Source organism: Anthonomus grandis, chromosome 3 (assembly GCF_022605725.1).
Source record: "Anthonomus grandis grandis chromosome 3, icAntGran1.3, whole genome shotgun sequence".
Lineage (NCBI taxonomy): Eukaryota > Metazoa > Arthropoda > Insecta > Coleoptera > Curculionidae > Anthonomus > Anthonomus grandis.
In genome coordinates this window covers 3,565,836-3,586,213 of record NC_065548.1, presented here as the reverse complement: position 1 = coordinate 3,586,213, position 20,378 = coordinate 3,565,836, and the positions used below count along the sequence as shown (strand labels likewise).

The window sequence follows — 20,378 nt, the reverse complement described above, 5'->3', positions numbered from 1 at the left end:
AGTGCTCTCATTCACTTAGTTCTGCTCGGATCCTGTTATAACCCGGTGTTTTCGTAATCTAGGTGACCCAAATAAGACGCTGGTATACTTAGTTTGATTTCGAAAAAAATCAATTTTTGGTGAAAAAATTCGATACGGAGGTGTATACCCGAAAAATGAAAAAACCCAAACTTTGAAGGCCGATATCTCGGCTTCTATGGGAGGTATCGGGAAAATTTCAACGGTTTTGTCTTAGTTTTGTCGTTCTAAATCCAACGAGATTATTCGCAAAGTCGTGGCTTTTATGATAGCCGAGATATGGCATTTTTGATGCCCATTTTTGGCCTCAAAAACGGACGTCGAAAACGACTTTTTCAGGATTTTCAAAGTGCTCTCATTCCCTTAGTTCTGCTCGGATCCTGTTATAACCCGGTGTTTTCGTAATCTAGGTGACCCAAATAAGACGCTGGTATACTTAGTTTGATTTCGAAAAAAATCAATTTTTGGTGAAAAAATTCGATACGGGGGGGTATACCCGAAAAATGAAAAAACCCAAACTTTGAAGGCCGATATCTCGGCTTCTATGGGAGCTATCGGGAAAATTCCAATGGTTTTGTCTTAGTTTCGTCATTTTGAATCCAACAAGACCATCCGCAAGATCGTAGCTTTTATGATAGCCGAGATATGGCATTTTTGATGCCCATTTTTGGCCTCAAAAACGGACGTCGAAAACGACTTTTTCAGGATTTTCAAAGTGCTCTCATTCACTTAGTTCTGCTCGGATCCTGTTATAACCCGGTGTTTTCGTAATCTAGGTGACCCAAATAAGACGCTGGTATACTTAGTTTGATTTCGAAAAAAATCAATTTTTGGTGAAAAAATTCGATACGGGGGGGTATACCCGAAAAATGAAAAAACCCAAACTTTGAAGGCCGATATCTCGGCTTCTATGGGAGGTATCGGGAAAATTTCAACGGTTTTGTCTTAGTTTTGTCGTTCTAAATCCAACGAGATTATTCGCAAAGTCGTGGCTTTTATGATAGCCGAGATATGGCATTTTTGATGCCCATTTTTGGCCTCAAAAACGGACGTCGAAAACGACTTTTTCAGGATTTTCAAAGTGCTCTCATTCCCTTAGTTCTGCTCGGATCCTGTTATAACCCGGTGTTTTCGTAATCTAGGTGACCCAAATAAGACGCTGGTATACTTAGTTTGATTTCGAAAAAAATCAATTTTTGGTGAAAAAATTCGATACGGGGGTGTATACCCGAAAAATCAAAAAACCTAAACATTGAAGACCGATATCTCGGCTTCTATGGGAGCTATCGGGAAAATTCCAACGGTTGTTTCTTTATTTTGTCCTTCTGATTCCGATAAATAAGATCGTGGCTGTCTTATTAAAATATATATACAGTGTGGCCCAGATTCACATAACCAAACAGACCTGAGAGTGCGCTTTTAATATTAAATATCGTTTAAAAAAAAAGGATGCGGTGTACCACGCCAATGGTTCATTATTTCATCTGCCTTATTAAACTTGTTCTCGACCGTTATACATATTTGCCGACCAGCATAATACGCTCATTGTATATGTGGTTTATGTCGGTTATGGTAGGAATTAAGGTGGTGAAGGTATATATTATATTCTTTGTCAGCTGGAGAAATTTAAAAATGTCTATTTGACAGAGATTGGCAAATTTTAGTGATTTTTTAAGGTAAGAGCTTAATAAAAATATATTTTTTTCATGTAAATTATGTAATATTTATATACAGACCGTATATAGATATGTAAATGAATCATTTTATTATGCACTGATATATTATCTGATAACTACAAGGTCAATATATGGATATATGCAATCAGTTCGCCTACCTAATTTACAACAAAAAAAAGGAATTTCCTAATTCATAATAGCGATGTAAGTAGCAATAGTAATATAAACACTTACAAAATCTTAATCCCCCTTATCGCAACATTTTTTAACGTTTTTGTTTTGCCATACAAACCCAATTACGTCATACTGAAATTATCGATTGATTGATCATGACCAATTCAAGAGAACCTTATTATTATTATTATTAAAATAGTCAATGATAACGGTGTTTTTTAGCCGAATATTGGTACGCAGAATAGTTGCTATAATAGTCTTTTTAATACGTTGAAATGTCTAATTGCCATTGTCCAAATAAACGTGAAAGTAAGTGCGAGGAGAACGGCGTCGATGGGGAAACAAGGTATTTATCAACATCCCTTATTATTTATTATATACGAGTATACCAACCAAACTCACCCTGAAGTTTTTTCTTGCATTATGGGGGTACAAATGATCTTTTATAGGTATTCCGATGGGACTGTGCGACTGCGGAACCCCCATATTGAACTTATGGACCAAGACATCCTTTATCATATCGCCCTGGGAAGCGAATCCCACGATCTGGTCGAAATGTTCGGCGACGTCAAGGTAATAAATAAATCGATGTTTTTTTCATTATCAGATTTTACAGGATAAAATATTAAAAATGTTTTATTCCGTAAACTTTGTCATTATCGTCTTCTAGTGAAAGTAACTCACGCCCAAATTTTTCTTTTGTCGAATTTTCAAAATGGCGCCCGTCCACCATTTTGTAAAAAAAATAATGCAAATGGCAACGAATTTGATAATGACAGCTTTCAAGGTTGCAGATGCACGTATTTTTTTTTAAATTTTTATATCGATATAACGTTTAATGCATTCTTTCAAATGACCATGGCAAAGAACAAAACTATGTCAAAGTGAAACAGTAAGAGAGATTTCGCCTTGGCAACCATTGTACATTAAACCAGGGTTGCCAACTCTCAGATATGAGTAACCGCTAAATGCTAATAAAAAAAAATAGAGCGGTAGTGCCAAAATTACCACTATCGGGCAAATCTGCAATGGAATCTGCTTCCAGGCAATTCCCTGGAAGAAATCGATGCTTTCAACTGTTGGAAATTTCCAGAAAATTACTCTCTATAGTGTCAATTGTTGGACGTATCAAAAAATGACTGCCATTACTTCACAATTGCCTCAAATGCCTTGAAAAATTGCTTTAATTACGTGAAATGTCTTTGAAAAGTTACTTTAACTACTTGAAACTCAAGTGACTATTCCAGGCAGTTGAAACTTCTTCCAGGCAATTCCCTGGAAGGAATCGATGTTTTCAACTGTTGAAAATTTTCAGAAAATGACTTTCAATAGTGTCAATTGTCTGGACGTATCAAAAAATGACTGCCATTACTTCCCAATTGCCTCAGATGCCTTTAAAAGTTGCTTTAATTACGTGAAATATCCTTGAAAAGTTACTTTAACTACTTGAAACTCAAGTGACTATTCCAGGCAATTCCCTGGAAGAAATCGATGTTTTCAACTGCCTGAAATGTCCGGAAAATGACTCTCAATAGTGTCAATTGTCTGGACGTATCAAAAAATGACTGCCATTACTTCAAAATTGCCTCAAATGCCTTGAAAAGTTGCTTTAATTACGTGAAATGTCCTTGAAAAGTTACTTTAACTACTTGAAACTCAAGTGACTATTCCAGGCAGTTGAAACTTCTTCCAGGGAATTGCCTGGATCGATGCTTTCAACTGCCTGAAATTTCCGAAAAATGACTCTCAATGGTGTCAATTGTGTGGACGTATCAAAAAATGACTGCCATTACTTCACAATTGCCTCAAATGCCTTGAAAAGTTGCTTTAATTACGTGAAATATCTTTGAAAAGTTACTTTAACTACTTGAAACTCAAGTGACTATTCCAGGTAATTCCCTGGAAGAAATCGATGCTTTCAACTGTTGGAAATTTCCAGAAAATGACTCTCAATAGTGTCATTTGTCTGGACGTATCAAAAAATGACTGCCATTACTTCAAAATTGCCTTAAATGCCTTGAAAAGTTGCTTTAATTACGTGAAATGTCTTTGATAAGGTACTTTAATTACTTGAAACTCAAGTGACTATTCCAGGCAATTCCCTGGAAGAAATTGATGCTTTCAACTGCTTGAAATTTCCGGAAAATGACTCTCAATGGTGTCAATTGTGTGGACGTATCAAAAAATGACTGCCATTACTTCAAAATTGCCTCAAATGCCTTGAAAAGTTGCTTTAATTACGTGAAATTCTTTGATAAGGTACTTTAATTATTTTAAACTCAAGTGACTATTCCAGGCAACTCCCTGGAAGAAATTGATACTTTCAACTGCCCGAAATTTCCGGAAAATGACTCTCAAGTGTCAATTGTGTGGACGTATCAAAAAATGACTGCCATTACTTCAAAATTGCCTCAAATGCCTTGAAAAGTTGCTTTAATTACGTGAAATGTCTTTGATAAGGTACTTTAATTAGTTGAAACTCAAGGGACTATTTCAGGCAATTCCCTGGAAGAAATTGATGCTTTCAACTGCCTGAAATGTCCGGAAAATGACTCCCAATAGTGTCAATTGTCTGGACGTATCAAAAAGTTACTGCCATTACTACAAAATTGCCTCAAATGCCTTGAAAAGTTGCTTTGATTACGTGAAATGTCCTTGAAAAGTTACTTTAACCTCTTGAAACTCAAGTGACTATTCCAGGCAGTTGAAACTTCTTCCAGGCAATTCCCTGGAAGAAATCGATGCTTTCAACTGCCTGAAATTTCCAGAAAATGACTCTCAATAGTGTTAAGTGTCTGGACGTATCAAAAAATGACTGCCATTACTTCAAAATTGCCTTAAATGCCTTGAAAAGTTGCTTTAATTACGTGAAATGTCTTTGATAAGGTACTTTAATTACTTGAAACTCAAGTGACTATTTCAGGCAATTCCCTGGAATAAATTGATGCTTTCAACTGCCTGAAATTTCCGGAAAATGACTCTTAATGGTGTCAATTGTGTGGACGTATCAAAAAATGACTGCCATTACTTCAAAATTGCCTCAAATGCCTTGAAAAGTTGCTTTAATTACGTGAAATGTCTTTGATAAGGTACTTTAATTACTTGAAACTCAAGTGACTATTCCAGGTAATTCCCTGGAAGAAATCGATGCTTTCAACTGTTGGAAATTTCCAGAAAATGACTCTCAATAGTGTCATTTGTCTGGACGTATCAAAAAATGACTGCCATTACTTCAAAATTGCCTCAAATGCCTTGAAGAGTTGTTTTAATTACGTAAAATTCAAGTGACTATTCCAGGCACTTAAAAATTCTTCCAGGCAATTCCCTGGAAGAAATTGATGCTTTCAACTGCCTGAAAGTGCCGAAAAATGACTCCCTTCTGCCTGGACATATCAAAAAATGACTTGTTTCGAAGAATTAAAAAAAATAACATTAAAAATTTAAGAATACTTAAAAAATTAGTCTTGAAGTGCAATAATGCAAGGATTTAAGTGCCAAAACATTGCAATTGAGTTTTTAAATCCAAAATTAAAAAAAAAATAGGCTACATCGAATTAAAAAATTATCCTTGGCATCCAAGGATTCGTGGAGCCAAGACTAAAACTCAAAAATTAGTCTCGGCGTCCGAAATTCCAAGGATTCAAGAATCAAGGCTAAAAAAATCAGTGTCTTATAGCTGTAAAAAATATATATTCTCACTCAAGTGGAGGCATGATTCATGTTTGGAATAATGTCTTAATTATATATGACTTAATAATATCAGCAGTTCTAATCGCTTTGTTCAAGTAGCCTAAGATAGAGTAGATAAGAGTAGCCTTACCAAAACATATTCATTATATCGGAATATTAGGTTACAAAATTATCAATCAGGTACAAACCATTGAAAATATCATTATCATGGCAGAAAATATCAGATCAATTATTATGATTTGAAGTACAACGTCCAAATATAACAAGAAAAAAATATTTTGGAGCTGTAGTTAAGTTTGAGGTTATGCTAATATGATACGTTTTTTTTTTAATTTTGCCGCCTCTTGGCCTTTGTATATTTTAATGCGCAGCTGCTATAATATTTAATCGTGATTGGTGGTATTTTTATGTTTCTTTCGTGAGTTTAAAATCTTTTCAATTTTACCAAGTGTTCAATTTTTGACTCATATAAACTCAGAACATAAATCTTATATATTTATGTTCGTTACGGCCTTATGCATCTATGCTATGCATTATACATTTATGTTAGTTACGGAAATGAAATCCAGAGTCATGATTTTTGCATGCGACGCGTGGTTTTTGAAAATGACCATTCCCGAAATCTGAACTTAGACGAGCTTATGGCATCTTTTACTGAATTGTTACATGATAAATTAATGAATAATAATAGAGAGGTATTTACTGAACTTTATATTTATTAAAACTCTGATCAGCTTCAATGTGTGTTTTGCATACAAGATCTTGAATAACTGTAGTTATGATATGTATGATATTAAGAGCCTTTGAGAGTGTCTACTTTATTATTTATTATTATTATACTAAGCTTAAGCCTAGCAAAAGTCAAGAGGTTAAAGATACATTGCCAATATATTTACATGTTTTAATTATTTTTATGTTAATCTCAGTTTCGTCCTAATTCAATAGGACCTAGAATGTCCTAGAATACATTAGTACCACTAGAAATAATTTACTTAAATCCGTTTGATTTTGCCTTGGATCCTTATTCCGACATCATTCACTTGACAAAAAAACTTTATGTTGCAGTTCGTTTGTATGGGTGGAACACCAAAACGTATGGAAGGCTTCGCCCACTACATCATGAAAGAAATCGGCTACAAGCTGCCCACTGGCACAACCTTAATGGACATCAGCCAGTACTCTTATAGATACAGCATGTACAAAGTGGGACCAGTAATCTCAGTTAGCGTAAGTAACGCGTGAACAAACATACAATTTATTAGCGAGAGTTAAACTTGTAGCACGGGATGGGTGTTCCCTCAATCGGAATCCTCTTGCACGAAATGATCAAGCTGATGTACCACGCGAAGGTCAAAGATCCGATTTTCTTCAGAATAGGCACGTGCGGAGGCCTAGGACTCGAACCTGGGACGGTGGTAATATCTGACGATGCGATTGATGGTTTAGGCAATCATCATTACTCGGTTCCGATATTGGGAAAGATAGTAAAAAGACCGGCGCATTTCGATAAGAAGTTGGTGCGGGAGCTAAAGGTGCTCGCAAATGCTGAAGAATACCCCTATGAAACAACCGTGGGGACCACCATGTGCGCGGAAGATTTCTACGAAGGTGAGAATAAACTGCGTTTACGCAGGATCAGGTTGGGGTATACCACGGTTCGTTTTCTAGGTCAGGGGCGAGTGGATGGGGCGTTTTGCGACTACACCGAGGCCGAAAAGATGGAGTACTTAGAGGGTTTGATGAAGCAAGGGGTTAAAAATATTGAGATGGAAGCAGTGCCTTTTGCTGCCCTCACGCATCACGCAGGGATCAAAGCGGCCATCGTTTGCGTCACTTTATTAAACAGATTAAAAGGAGATCAGGTAATATACATCGTTTTATGTTAAACGCAAGTTGCATGTAGAATTGTAAATGCCGGGTTGTCTGATCATGAGGCCGTATTATGTTCCTTTCTTCTAAGTGAAAAAAAGTGTACCTCAAGAAAAAAAAGTGCGGAAGGTTGTTCACTAGAACAAATTTTTGTAAATTTAAAGAATGTTGTAATTCAACAGACTGGAATGGTATCATACTAGACAACGGTGATCCTTTTGAGAGTTTCCATTCAACATTAGTGAATGTTTTTGAGTCAACTTTCCCCATGATGACAATTAGGGAAAAAAGGAGAAGACCCTGGTATAGCAGGGGGTCTCTTAATTTCTGATAAAAATCTTCGGTGTTTGCACTCCATAAGAAAGTTTGCCCTAGACAACTCCAGATTCATATCCTACTTTAATAGATATCGCAAAATTTACCGCGATACAGTGAAATTGGCAAAAAACTTATACTACTCAAGTAAAATAAACCAATCAAGAAATAAGTCTAGAGAGTCTTGGAAAATTGTTAATGACTTACGAGGCGAACGTGGGAACCCTTCTGTTTCTAATAGCACGGTGTCGTTCGAAACACTCAATCATTTTTTCCAGGGTGTTGCTTTGGGTCTATACTTACACAACATTAAGTTGCCTGAAACATTTTTCTTTACCTACCATTTTTTTCTACCAACAAATTCTAGTGAAATAATGGAAGCTCTATCCTCAATGAAAAATAGGAACTCCTCTGGATGGGATGGGCTCTGACTAAAGGTCCTGATAGCGCTACCGCTACCAACCCTTGATTCTTTGGCTGAGGTGATAAATGTTTCACTTACAAGTGGGTCCTTTCCACATTTACTCAAGGATGCCTTGATTATACCATTATTTAAGGGTGGAAACTATGATGACCCATCAAATTTCAGACCCATAGCCCTGCTTCCCACGCTTGTAGAGAGATTGGTAAAAACTAGGATGATGGAATTTCTGAAACGGCATAATGTTCTTAACCATCAGCAATTTGGATTATGGATGAAACTGGGTACATCTGATGCTATTTTAAATTTTTTGGAGAGTCTGTACATGGGGATAAACGCTGGGGATAGTGCGGCAGTAGTGTTCTGTGACTTATCTAAGGCGTTTGACTGTGTAAGTCACAGAATACTGCTGCAGAATCTAGAAACCTATGGATTCAGAGGAGTTGCTCTCGACTGGTTTCTTTCTTACCTATCTGGAAGAACGCAAAGGGTATTCTTTGACAATGATATGTCATCCCGTCTGGATATGGATGCGGGTGTACCCCAGGGTTCTGTTCTTGGACCAATATTGTTCCTGCTATATGTCAATGATATCTCTCAAATTCCAATTAGGGGCAAATTTACTATCTTTGCGGATGATACAACATTACTTTGGCATGACACTGACACCAAGAGGTTAAAGAATATCGTTGATGAAGATTTAATTGTAAAGTCATGGTGTGAATCTAATAGATTAACTTTTAATATTTCTAAAACTAATATTTTAACTTTTAAATGTCACTTTGCAAAATGAAACAATAAGTCCTTCTGAAACATGCAAATGTTTGGGCCTGACGATTGATAAGCAATTAAAATTTGAAAATCATATATCCTCGTTAATAGGGAAGTTATCATCCAACTCTTATGCTATTAGAGTAATAACACATTCTCTGGGACTTGATGTGGCTAAAATTGCCTACCATGCTCTTATTGAGTCTCATCTGAGATACGGTATTGTGTTTTCGGGTGTGTGCTCTCAGTATTTATTCAGCTCTCTATTTATTTTGCAAAAAAAGAGCCATACGCTACATGTGTGCAGCTCCCTTTCGTAGCCCCTGTAGGCCATTATTTTTAAAACACTCTGTCCTGACATTGCCATGCCTTTTTATTTTAGAGACTGTTTGTCTTATCCACAAAATATATCGCCATCAGCTTGGCCCGCCCTCCTCGGGTTACAATCTCCGAACAACCTTCTCTTTACCTCTGCCTATCCCAAAAAGTGAGCAGATTAAGGCCTCTTTTGTGTACGGGGGCAGAAAGCTTTTTAACCACCTACCCCTTTATATAAGGCTAATAAATTGTGAAAAACGTTTTAGGAAAAATATAAAGAAACTTTTGCTTGCTAAAGCATTTTATTCACTAGACGAGTTTTTAAATACAATTTTTTGACAGTGAAGAGTTTTGCGCGGCGTAATATGACTTCTTACTACCTTTTCTTTGTGTGTGTTCTATATTCTATGTATGTAAGAATTGTTAAAATTTTTATATTTTTGTAAAAGATTATGTTGTCAACTATCTTTAAGGTTTTATATAATGCTTTGTTAACAACAGATGATGTTACGTAACAATAAAGCTATTTTTGACTTTGACTTTGATCCACAAAAACACTTTAAAGAAATATAATCTTCTTATTCTGACTAAAGTATACAATAATTATTATAAATAGGTCACTATGCAGGCTGTTTGGTCTTACAATTTGATAACATAGACTCAGTTGACATTACACTAATGAGTAATAAAATATTTAATTTTTTATGGAGCTTTACCTATCTACTTGACCTCAAATAGTAAACTTTCTTTAAACAAACTTGTTTCATATTTTAGTATGTAACATATCTTCAAGTGGGATCAGGAAGAAACCCAAACACTAATTATAAAACATGTAAAAAATACCTCTAAAAGTAAACTTTTTTTATAACCAAAACCATTTCCCAAGGTGTTATTGATGGACAAAAACAATCATCCAACTGAATCCCTATTGACCAAATTCGTTGATACATTAAGGATATAATAAGTTAAATACATATTTTCAGGTGGCAGCTCCTAAGGAGGTGATGAACGAGTACCAAGAGAGACCCCAAAAACTGGTGGCGAAGTACATCAAGAGGTACCTCCAGAACAAAGGCCGCTTGAATTCATTCGAAGGTCACGGCTCGATCGCGGTAAAAAGTCCTCGCAGATTCAAACTGGTTCAGCAAGAATCTCAAACTTTCGAATAATTAATTACCCACCAAATTAAATTATTATTCTCGGGCGTTATAATAATATTCTTCTTGTTGAATTTTTATGCTAATAATGAATATGAAGAAATGTTATGACATATTTGTATGGAATATCGTGTTATTTATATAGGGGCAAATAGTAATGTTGTTATCAAATCTACGTCATATCAATATTGTAATATAAGAGAACAAACGATATGTTAAATGCACTTTCAGTAGAACATTGTTTTGCTTTTTAAGAGAAACAAAAACATTTTTGTACTGACCAATATGATGTAATCAGGCTAGAAGTACACCATTTTTTTTTTCATTATCATTGGCGTAGATAACATAATATATATATGGTACAATATTAAATGTAAGTTGTATTTTGTCAATAATATAATAAAAGTGAGAAAGTCTTACAACGAGCGTGAATATAACAATATAAATGCCGAGAGACGCCTTCTCGAAAAACCTCTCCAGTTAGTCATGTCAGCAGTATTTGTGTCTTGTATTTAAACTATTATTGTTAAATAATGAATTTGGTGTTATGATGAACATGAAGGTATTCATTTTATAAGCTTTATTATTGGTTTAATACGCAGCGTAAGAATCATATAGTTAAGGCATGTATTGTTAAAAACCGAATAAAAAGTTTTATTTAAATACAGGAATTTTATTTAGAATCTTGGTATTTATCCTGTAAGAAATATGCCGAATAAGGACCACGTCTCGGATCACGTGCATATATAGCCTTGCTTGGTACCGTCGTCATCGTGGTCCAGGTCAATGGTATATTATCAAAAGGAATATCGATCTCAGCGTAATTTGGGAAAAGGAAATACACGCGGGCATTGAAGGGAAGGACAGATTGGCTTTGATTATTGAAAGTTTAAGTCGATCCCGGTGACTTTTATATTTTGTTTGCTTTCGTTCATTTTATTTTTAAATCTTAAATTGTAATTAAAATAGTAATTTTTTTTTAAAGTTGGGTTTTATTTTTCTATATGTCTGACATCAGAAGTGGGATTATACGCTTGCGCGCCGTGTTTATTTAAGTTAGTTTAAGTTTATTTAAAAACTAAAAAAATTAAAAAAACTTTGTGTATGAAAATGCCGCGTTACGAGGAAGACTATGAGCGCCGCGAATATCGAGAACGCGAATCTCGGCGTGAAGAAAGAGCCCTGGTACGTCATCGTTGTCGAGGCTCAAGCCGCTCTTCTAGTAGAGAAGGCGTTGGGTCGAGGGTGGCTCGCGGAAGGCGTTCTCGAAGAGACGGTCAGCCTCAGCAGCATGATAGACATCACCGCTCTAGGAGCAGCCCTAGAAGGTACTCCTCATCTGGAACATCTTCGAGTGCTTTGGCTGAAAGCATCTCGAAAATGAGTGAGACCGTAGTGGCTGGAATTGACAGGTTGTTGGTAAGCCGAAGAGGTGGAGTAAGTAACATTTCCATTAATAACAACATTATTGCTGAATTCGATCCGTTGGTAAATGACGTTAACGAATGGTTAAATTCAGTTAATGAATACGCATCCATCCATGGGTGGGATGATAAAACAACTTCTCACTTGGCCTTATCAAAATTAAGGGGTACTGCTGAAATCTGGTACAGGGGTCTTCCAACGAGGTTGTTTAAGCGGGAAGAATGGAGTGTTATGTTGCAAGATAATTTTCGGCCAAGAAGTTTGTTTAAATTGTTACAAGATGTGATGTTTTCTAAACCCATACTTACGGAATCTCTTTATCAATATGTTTACCGTAAATTATCTTTAATCCATAAATTAAAAATTCCGCTAACTTACGAAGATCGCGTTGATTTAATTATCGGGGGCATAGATGATGCTCAAATTAAATTTACTGTCGAAGCCGCTAACATCACAAATCCTCATGTTTTGGCAAACCACTTACGACTTATTGACGAAAAAGGAAAAATAATTAACACTAATAAAAATGTTAGGGCAGGACCAAGTTCGGCTACACCATCCGGTCACTCGATTTTATGTTATCGCTGCCACAATTACGGACATTTGCGACGGGATTGTCATCAACCTCAAAATAATACAAATACAATGTTTAAAAATAATCAAAGAGGCCAACGTGCAAAATTTAAAAACAAACATGTACATTTTATTGGAACTAAGGACTGCCCTAGTCAAAAATATTTTTTTGATTTTGATTTTGGAAGTCAGTGTTCGTTAATTTCAAGTAAACTTGTAAACTCTTTAAAACTGCCTAGCTTACCATTGTTATTTTAACTAGTCTCGGTGAATCATGCATTAAACCCAAGGCATTAGTACGCGTTCTCGTTACGTATTGTCGAAAAATGTGTCATGAATGTCGAGGTTCTTATCGGGCAAAATTTTACAGAATTACCTGATATACAATATTTTAAGTCTGGTAACCTGCTTTTATTTTCGCAAATTAATGATAATAAACAATTAAATGTTAATGCAACTACTCGATCATACTCGTTAACATAGGAGTTGATGATCACCAAGTTTTTACCTCACTTTTGGCACTTCTTAGTGAGTATTCGGATTGCATTGCAACAAATTTGTCTTTTTGAGGTAGGCAATGTTAAAAATGCATGTATGACTTTAAAATTAACAACGTCCTGTTGTGAGTAGACCAAGGCGGTTTCCGGAGCCGGAACGTCAGGCTATTCGGGAGATTATTTCTGAGTTGTTACAAAATGGAGTTATTAGAGAGTCAAGCTCCCCGTATGCCAGCCCAGTTTTACTGGTCAATAAAAAAGGTGGCGAAAAACGATTATGTGTCGACTATCGAGCTTTAAATAAGGTAACGGTAAAAGATTCTTATCCCCTTCCAATTATTGGGAATCCTTGTGATTGATGCAAATGTTATAGAAAAATTATTTCATAGAACAAAACGACGAGGCCCCAGTTTTGCGAATCGTTCAATGACTTCTTTAGGACTGACTTCAATGTCTTGCTGTATGTATAGCAAAGCCAATCCAATCAGTCTTTCTTGTAGTATCGTTGACCTCAGCCATATGTTTTCAAGCAGCGAAGAGTAGAAAAAGAGCGCTCAGAGCTCGCATTTATCATAGGCAGTGTGCAAAATATACGAAGATAAGCATTGATAGTCGGGAATATTTCAACATCACAGTTCTCCAAAGCTTGTAATGCAGTAGTTGGAAGTGGATTCGCTGAAGTTTTTTTCTTCTGCTGCCAGTGGTTCAACTCGCTTTTGAACTTAAAACGCTGCACGATGTTGTCGTCAGTTATGAGTCCTTTGAATCTTTCTGTCAAACAGCTGATAAGATTTTTGCTTTCAGTTGGATTGAGCTCACATGGAGTCCTTTGAATCTTTCTGTCAAACAGCTGATAAGATTTTCGCTTTCAGTTGGATTGAGCTCACATACTTTCGTAGGCAGCAGCATACTCAATTGAAAACCGTTTAGAACTTCTTTCGAAAGACGAGTCTTCAGATCTTCGCAGATGGTATCCAACAAAGGAATGTATACCGAGACCCTGTAGTAATCTTCGCAACTGCTAACGCTGTAATTATCGCCTTTCGTTTGTTGGCCACAAGTTCTCGGTTTTTGTGCTAGTTTTTTCGCATCTGAATAAATACTTCTGAAATTTGCATCAGCTTTTTCTCTCCGATCTTGCAAGCAGCGTATCTATCATCATTGATGCTTTTGCATTATCGATGGACTCTTTCTGAAGCAGTACGCTGAGTGAATGAGTCAATGATAAAGTGTCATAAAGACAGAAAAGTCCAACGATAAATTCAAATTTGCACAAAGCTGCTATTAGGACTGTTGCTTTTCTGGCTGTTTCCTTGTTTTTCCACTCATTGATTTTTATCAAAGCTTATACCAGCGGATTGTTCTCATCAAGTAGATCACGGAAATACCGGGTTATAACAGGATTCGAACAGAAATAAGGAAATGAGAGCACTTTGAAAATTCGGAAATTGTCACTTTTTGACCTCGTTTTTGAGGCCAAAAATGGGCATCAAAAATGCCATATCTCGGCTATCGTAAAAACTACGACCTTGCGAACAGTCTCGTTGAGAACGACGAAACTGAGACAAAACCGTTAGCATTTTCCCGATAGCTCCCATAGAAGCCGAGATATCGGCCTTCAAAGTGTGGGTTTTTTCATTTTTCGGGTATACCTCCCTGTTTGGATTTTTTTCAGGAAAAAATTTTTTTTTCGAACTCGAACTAACTATACCAGCGGATTGTTCTCAACCAGTAGATCACGAAAATACCGGGTTATAAGGAAATCCGAGCAGAACTAAGAAATCGAGTATTTTTCGACCTCGTTTTTGAGATCAAAAATGCCATATCTCGGCTATCGTAAAAGCTACGACCTTGCGTATAGTCTCGTTAAATTCAGAACGACGAAACTAAGATAAAACCGTTAGAATTTTCCCGATAGCTCCCATAGAAGCCGAGATATCGGCCTTCAAAGTTTGGGTTTTTTCATTTTTCGGGTATACCCCCCGTTTGGATTTTTTCCAGAAATTTTTTTTTTTTCGAATCGAACTAACTATACCAGCGGATTGTTTTCATCAAGTAGATCACGAAAATACGGAGTTATAAGGGAATCCGAGCAGAACTAAGAAATCGAGTATTTTTTCGTCCTCGTTTTTGATCAAAAATGCCATATCTCGGCTACTACAATCAACGACATTTTGGAGGCAAATTGAATAACAGCATCATGACGTTGAACCCACCTTGTTTCGTGTAACTGTATTAGGTGTCCTCCTCCTCCAAGTTTCTTTGCCAATGCAGTCGTACGTTTAGGAAAGGACTTCATGAAGAACTTGTTAACCTCACGTATAGGTATAGTGCTGCATACCAATTCAATCACTCGAATTTTGGTAGATTTAGATATGATATGGTGCTGTTTAGTTTGTGAGAATAACAGGGTGTTAAATAACAGCGTTTTCCGCTTCTTTCCGGATTTCGTTAACAGCTCCACGATCTGATAGCATCACAGCACACGCATCAGTTCCTATTGCAACGCAGTGTTTTGAGTTGAGATTCATTTTCTTTATTTCTGCGAGGACGATTTTCCCGAGAGTAATCCCGGTAAGTGATAATTCCACATCAGGTTGGCTGTCTTCTTGAGCGTTTTTAGTAGAGAGTATTTCAGTTTCTTCTCCCGAGTCACTACTTTCTGCAGAATTATTCTTTGACGGAAAGGAACTGCAAGGAAGAGGAGTATGTCATTTACTAAGCTCACAGATGGATCCGCCTCTGGATGATAATGATTTACATAATATTAGCGGTCAAGTTTTGGCGGAGGATAAATTCTTTATATTCGATGATTTAAATTATGAGAAAGAAACTAAAAAACACGATATAATAAACGATAGAGGCGCATATATACATTTCCCACTGGATATCTAGGTCTGGGTTTTAGAAATAAAACAAAAAATATTCATAAAATGTATTACTATATTATAAAGCAAAAAAATCACAAGTTATATACAATCAAAATTATACACGCTTGTTAAAATATCAAAATTCGTCTAAATTCCACAATATTTAAATTTACAACTTAATTTATTTAAGAACTTTGTTGTATGAAGAGCAGAGTTTCTACATCAGTTGAATTTTACGGGGTATTACCACAGCATAAAGAAACCAGCAGTCGCACTTCAATAAAAATACATTGGCTTGAATAAGCGAGTTCGGTGCATGTGTACTAACGCAGGCGAGGCATTTTTGCTTATAGTAGGGATGCCGCTGACACTCGCTACGGTCCACGCGGCTTTTGCCTTGGCTAGAGCCGGACTTAAACATTTTTTTAGATGTTATTATCTTGTAAAATAAAAATACCTACATAGTACAAATATTGATTTTTTAATATAAATAAAGTTCATACATTAACAAAATATTTAAACAAAAATAAACATCGCATTTCTACATCTAACAACGACGATATAGAAGAATACGTACAGGAAGTTAATTAGGTATGTACCATAAATTTAAGAGACCATTCTTTGAGTAATTTTAAAACAAAAAGTTCATATAAACATATGTCCAGAAATTCTTCGTTCTCAATATACAGGGTGTTAAAATTTAATAACAACTAAAATATATGCCACTGACTTTTGTGCAATTTTTATTATGTTCTGTGGATTATACAAATAAAACTTTTCTGTCTCTTGAATTTTTTTCGTATCTTGCTTAGTTAATAATAAATTCCAAATGAAACTTTTCCCCAAATTCCTTGTGTGATCCAGGGATATGCAATTAAGTGGACTTCTTTTTTCTCGAAAAATAAGCGAGATACGAAAAAGTTGTATTTGTATTTGAGTAAATCAAATAACATATTAAAAATGGCACAAAATTCAGGTGCCCCAATTTTTTTGCCACAAATATTTCTTCAGGTCCCGTTCGAGATTACACTGAACCTAATAAATTTAATCATGTTAGGGGTAAATTAGCTCCTTAATGTTATAAATAACACCGCCAGAGAACTTGCGGACTTATGTTCATATGAACTTTTTGTCTTAAAATTACTCAAACAATCGCCTGTTAAATAATATATGGTACATACTTAATTAACACCCTGTATAGTAACGCTTTTAGATTAACATCTGACTACATAGTAGTTTAAGGATAACTAATTATACAAATAAAGTAATATTTCAAAACAAATAGAAACTCTTAGGCCAATAAATAAAGACAAATAGTTGGCAACAATTCAAAACAATTCTAACATCTGCAAATTTTTGATATATTATTAAGTACCAACTAAAGTAAAAGTATACAATTTTGCAACTCTTTTAAATATGGCAACACTGTTAAAATGGCAGAAATATAAATAATGTCCTTAAAAATCAAAAAAAAAATTACATTGCTGCAACTTTAATTGATGCTTAATTATGTTATTTAAGCCATACAGCCAAATTTGCAGCTATTAAAAACTTTGGCGAAGTCAATTATTTTGCTTCATTAATAATTTTTGACATACCCCTCTTTTAATACAAAAGTTTTTATAAAAAACGCTACGCTTTGTAAAAATGCTATTAAAATAGTCACTAAGTACGGCGCTGAACTAGGCGATACACCTATGAACATAGTTCGATAAACAGTGAGCTCGGCATCCGGAGAACATGGCTGCGGCATGGCTAAGGATGCTATTAGTTCGCTTACATTTTCGAGCGGAGTGAGACTGCTGGTTTCTTTATGCTGTGGTATTACTAAAGGCAGTAAATTTCTAAAGGTTAATAAAAATTTAATAAAATTCCCTACTGTACCAGTAATGTTCCTTAGTAGATTGGGCAATAAAAAAGAAATACCTAAATAAATCAATTAGGCCTTTATTTTATACTCGGCGAAGGGCAGCGAATGCTGTTAACTTAACCGAGTACATATAAAATTACAATATTATTATAACTACTTTTAAAAAAGCAAATATAAAACATACAGAAAATATTTAACTAACTTAATACCTATACAAAAAAACAAACAAAAATTTAGACTTAAAAAAAGAGAAAAAAAAACTCACCTAGCGCATGACCGACTTGACTTAACAATACAAATACTTTTAAAAAATTAAAGATATTCTACAATAATGGCACTATAAATAAAACAAAAGGAGAAGAACTACCTAAAAACAAATAAATTGATGAAATAAAATTAAAATTGTTCCTAAGTTGAACACAGTCATTAAGTACTCTATTTTATTATTGACTTTCAACCAATACTGTTTTTAATCTGTTTTTGAAGATTTGAAAAGACTTGTTATTATAGTCACTAATATTATATGTATTTATTAGCTTTGATGCACAGAAAGAAAATGACCTTTGCAGTGCTGTAACGGGGTATATCAAATTTTAAAACCAAATAATCAAGCAAATCAAATTAATTGGTATAAAAGTACTAGGGAAAATGCATTTTAATAACCAAATAAACTAAACTTACTAAACAATAACATGTGTTTAGCACCTACCTCTACTCAACACTTTTAGTAACATTCCCAAGATTTTCAATTTGTATTAGTAACGTTGTCAAATATAGGTTTGATTTTAAAAATAAACCACTTAAAAACAAAATATTGGAAAGATTTAAAATAATATAGCTAAATAGGATGGGTTTTTGTATAGTTTAATAATGGTAACTTTAAAACTACAGCGGATATACATAAAAATTGAAATATGCAAAGAAATACAGTTTTATGACTACGCACTAATTTATCTGAGCTTTCCAAAATTTAAAAACTATCTATAGAACGATCCATTTTTTTATTCACATTTAATTTGAGCCTTTGCACAAATTTTAAAAAGATCAAAATATACAGATGATTGCAAAAACAGCTTTATTAGAACAGAAAAAAAGCGAATATCCCACAAATAGAAAAATCCATGGCGTAACTTTTCATGGCAGTAAAGAGCACTCGGTACCACCCTACCAAAGACTTAAAAAATGCCAAAATGGTTTTTTTACTGTTAAATATTACACGTTAGCGGGAGAGGTCAGAGTGTATACTAGTAAGGCAGTTACAGCACGGATGAGTTTTTGGAGGGAAACTGTATAATTTAAAAAGTATAGTTTCATAGAGTAGGTGTAGTAGTAAGTTTCAGAACATGGGTACTGAATTTCATTTGGACGCATGCAAACATTTTTTATGTAATAATAACATGAGACTTGAAATAAAGGAATTTAAGTTTCATTTTATAGTGTTAATTTCTTCTTGGTTTTTGAGATTTTTTTCTGATATCCTTAGAATTTAAGACTATGTTTTATTTGCTCCAGATATTTGGGAGTCATTTTCGTTTTAATCCAGGCAAGTATACGATGTTTCACATCTTCCATGCATTTGCAATCAATTTCAGTAGAATTCCATTCTTCCTAGCCTTTAACTAAATAATAATAATAAATGAAAAAGTTTATTTCAAAAAATGAAAAATATTCCAAAGTTACAATTAAACAGGTAAATGAAATAAATAGATAAGACACTGAAGCAACATAGACGCCGCTTGTTAGTCTTTTAGTAGTCGTATCCAGCTATAGAGTCTATTCAGGGTTATAAAGTCAATTCCAGGTTCACGACACAATCAGAATTAAGTCATTACAAACGATTCCTTTACACAAAACAATTTTTCCTGTTACCTAAATAAGCTTTACCTACCTACCATTTATAAGTATCTACCTACTCTTATTTTTTTAAATACCAATGATTTTTAGAAAAAAACATGAATATCTTCTCTGATTTTTCTCACAAACAACATCTTTTTACTCATTAGGCAAGGATTTAAAGAATATTGGCGCTAAGTAATTTTTGGATTTTTGCCTTATCTCTTTTTTTTTATTAAGGGAACTATCATACAGTTTTTATTAAACCTAATATTTTGCTGATGCAATGCATCAAATATGTTTGCTTCTCTATATACTATAATAGTTCCGTCGAAAATAATTTTGGTTTATCTAAAATAATCTTTAAAACCCATTTTTCAAAAAAGAAAAGCGTGAAATCAAATATATTTTTTTGGATGTTATATGATCTATTTGCTTATTTCATCATAAATGTGTATCGATTATTATATCCAGATATTTGATATTATCTGTTTGTGCTCTAACGTGGTTTAGAGGTATTTAAAAACTGAAAATAGGATAAGTCATCGGAGTACGATACGCAGGGCATGTATTTTGTTTTGATTCAATATTAATTTGCAACCAGTTAAATATATTATTGTGGGATCCGAATCAGCCAACTTCTCCAATCGCCTATAATTAAATTATTTTATATAGATAGTAAATAAGATTGGTCCCAAAACAGCTCATAATTTTTGAAACAGTTCTTTAAGTCACTTTTGCTGTATTCCAGACATTGGCAGTGCTTTGCAATTCCATTCCCATAACAATATTTTTAATTTATTCCTGAAATTTTTCTTGGGTTTTGGGCTCTGACTAGACATACTTTTGTTTTAAGAGAGACCTATTTACACATAAATACAACAATAACTATAATAACTTC

The 20,378-nt window shown here is 34.7% G+C and overlaps 1 protein-coding gene across 5 annotated transcripts in view; it reads left to right on the top strand.

The window, feature by feature from the left end:
* Window positions 1–11,072, top strand: part of LOC126733870 (uridine phosphorylase 1) — a 36,870-nt gene extending 25,798 nt beyond the window's left edge. For 3 of the 5 annotated variants that reach the window (XM_050437300.1, XM_050437299.1, XM_050437298.1), the window contains exons 3-7: window positions 2,318–2,441; window positions 6,624–6,785; window positions 6,839–7,166; window positions 7,227–7,420; window positions 10,236–11,072. In XM_050437300.1, the coding sequence (XP_050293257.1) occupies window positions 2,318–2,441; window positions 6,624–6,785; window positions 6,839–7,166; window positions 7,227–7,420; window positions 10,236–10,421 (994 nt within the window). In that variant the 3' untranslated portion in view covers window positions 10,422–11,072. Of the gene's footprint in view, window positions 1–1,531; window positions 1,695–1,752; window positions 1,899–2,090; window positions 2,215–2,317; window positions 2,442–6,623; window positions 6,786–6,838; window positions 7,167–7,226; window positions 7,421–10,235 lie in introns of those variants that run through there. The other 2 variants (XM_050437296.1, XM_050437297.1) reach the window with 2 other exon arrangements.
* The last annotated feature ends 9,306 nt before the right edge of the window (window positions 11,073–20,378 follow it).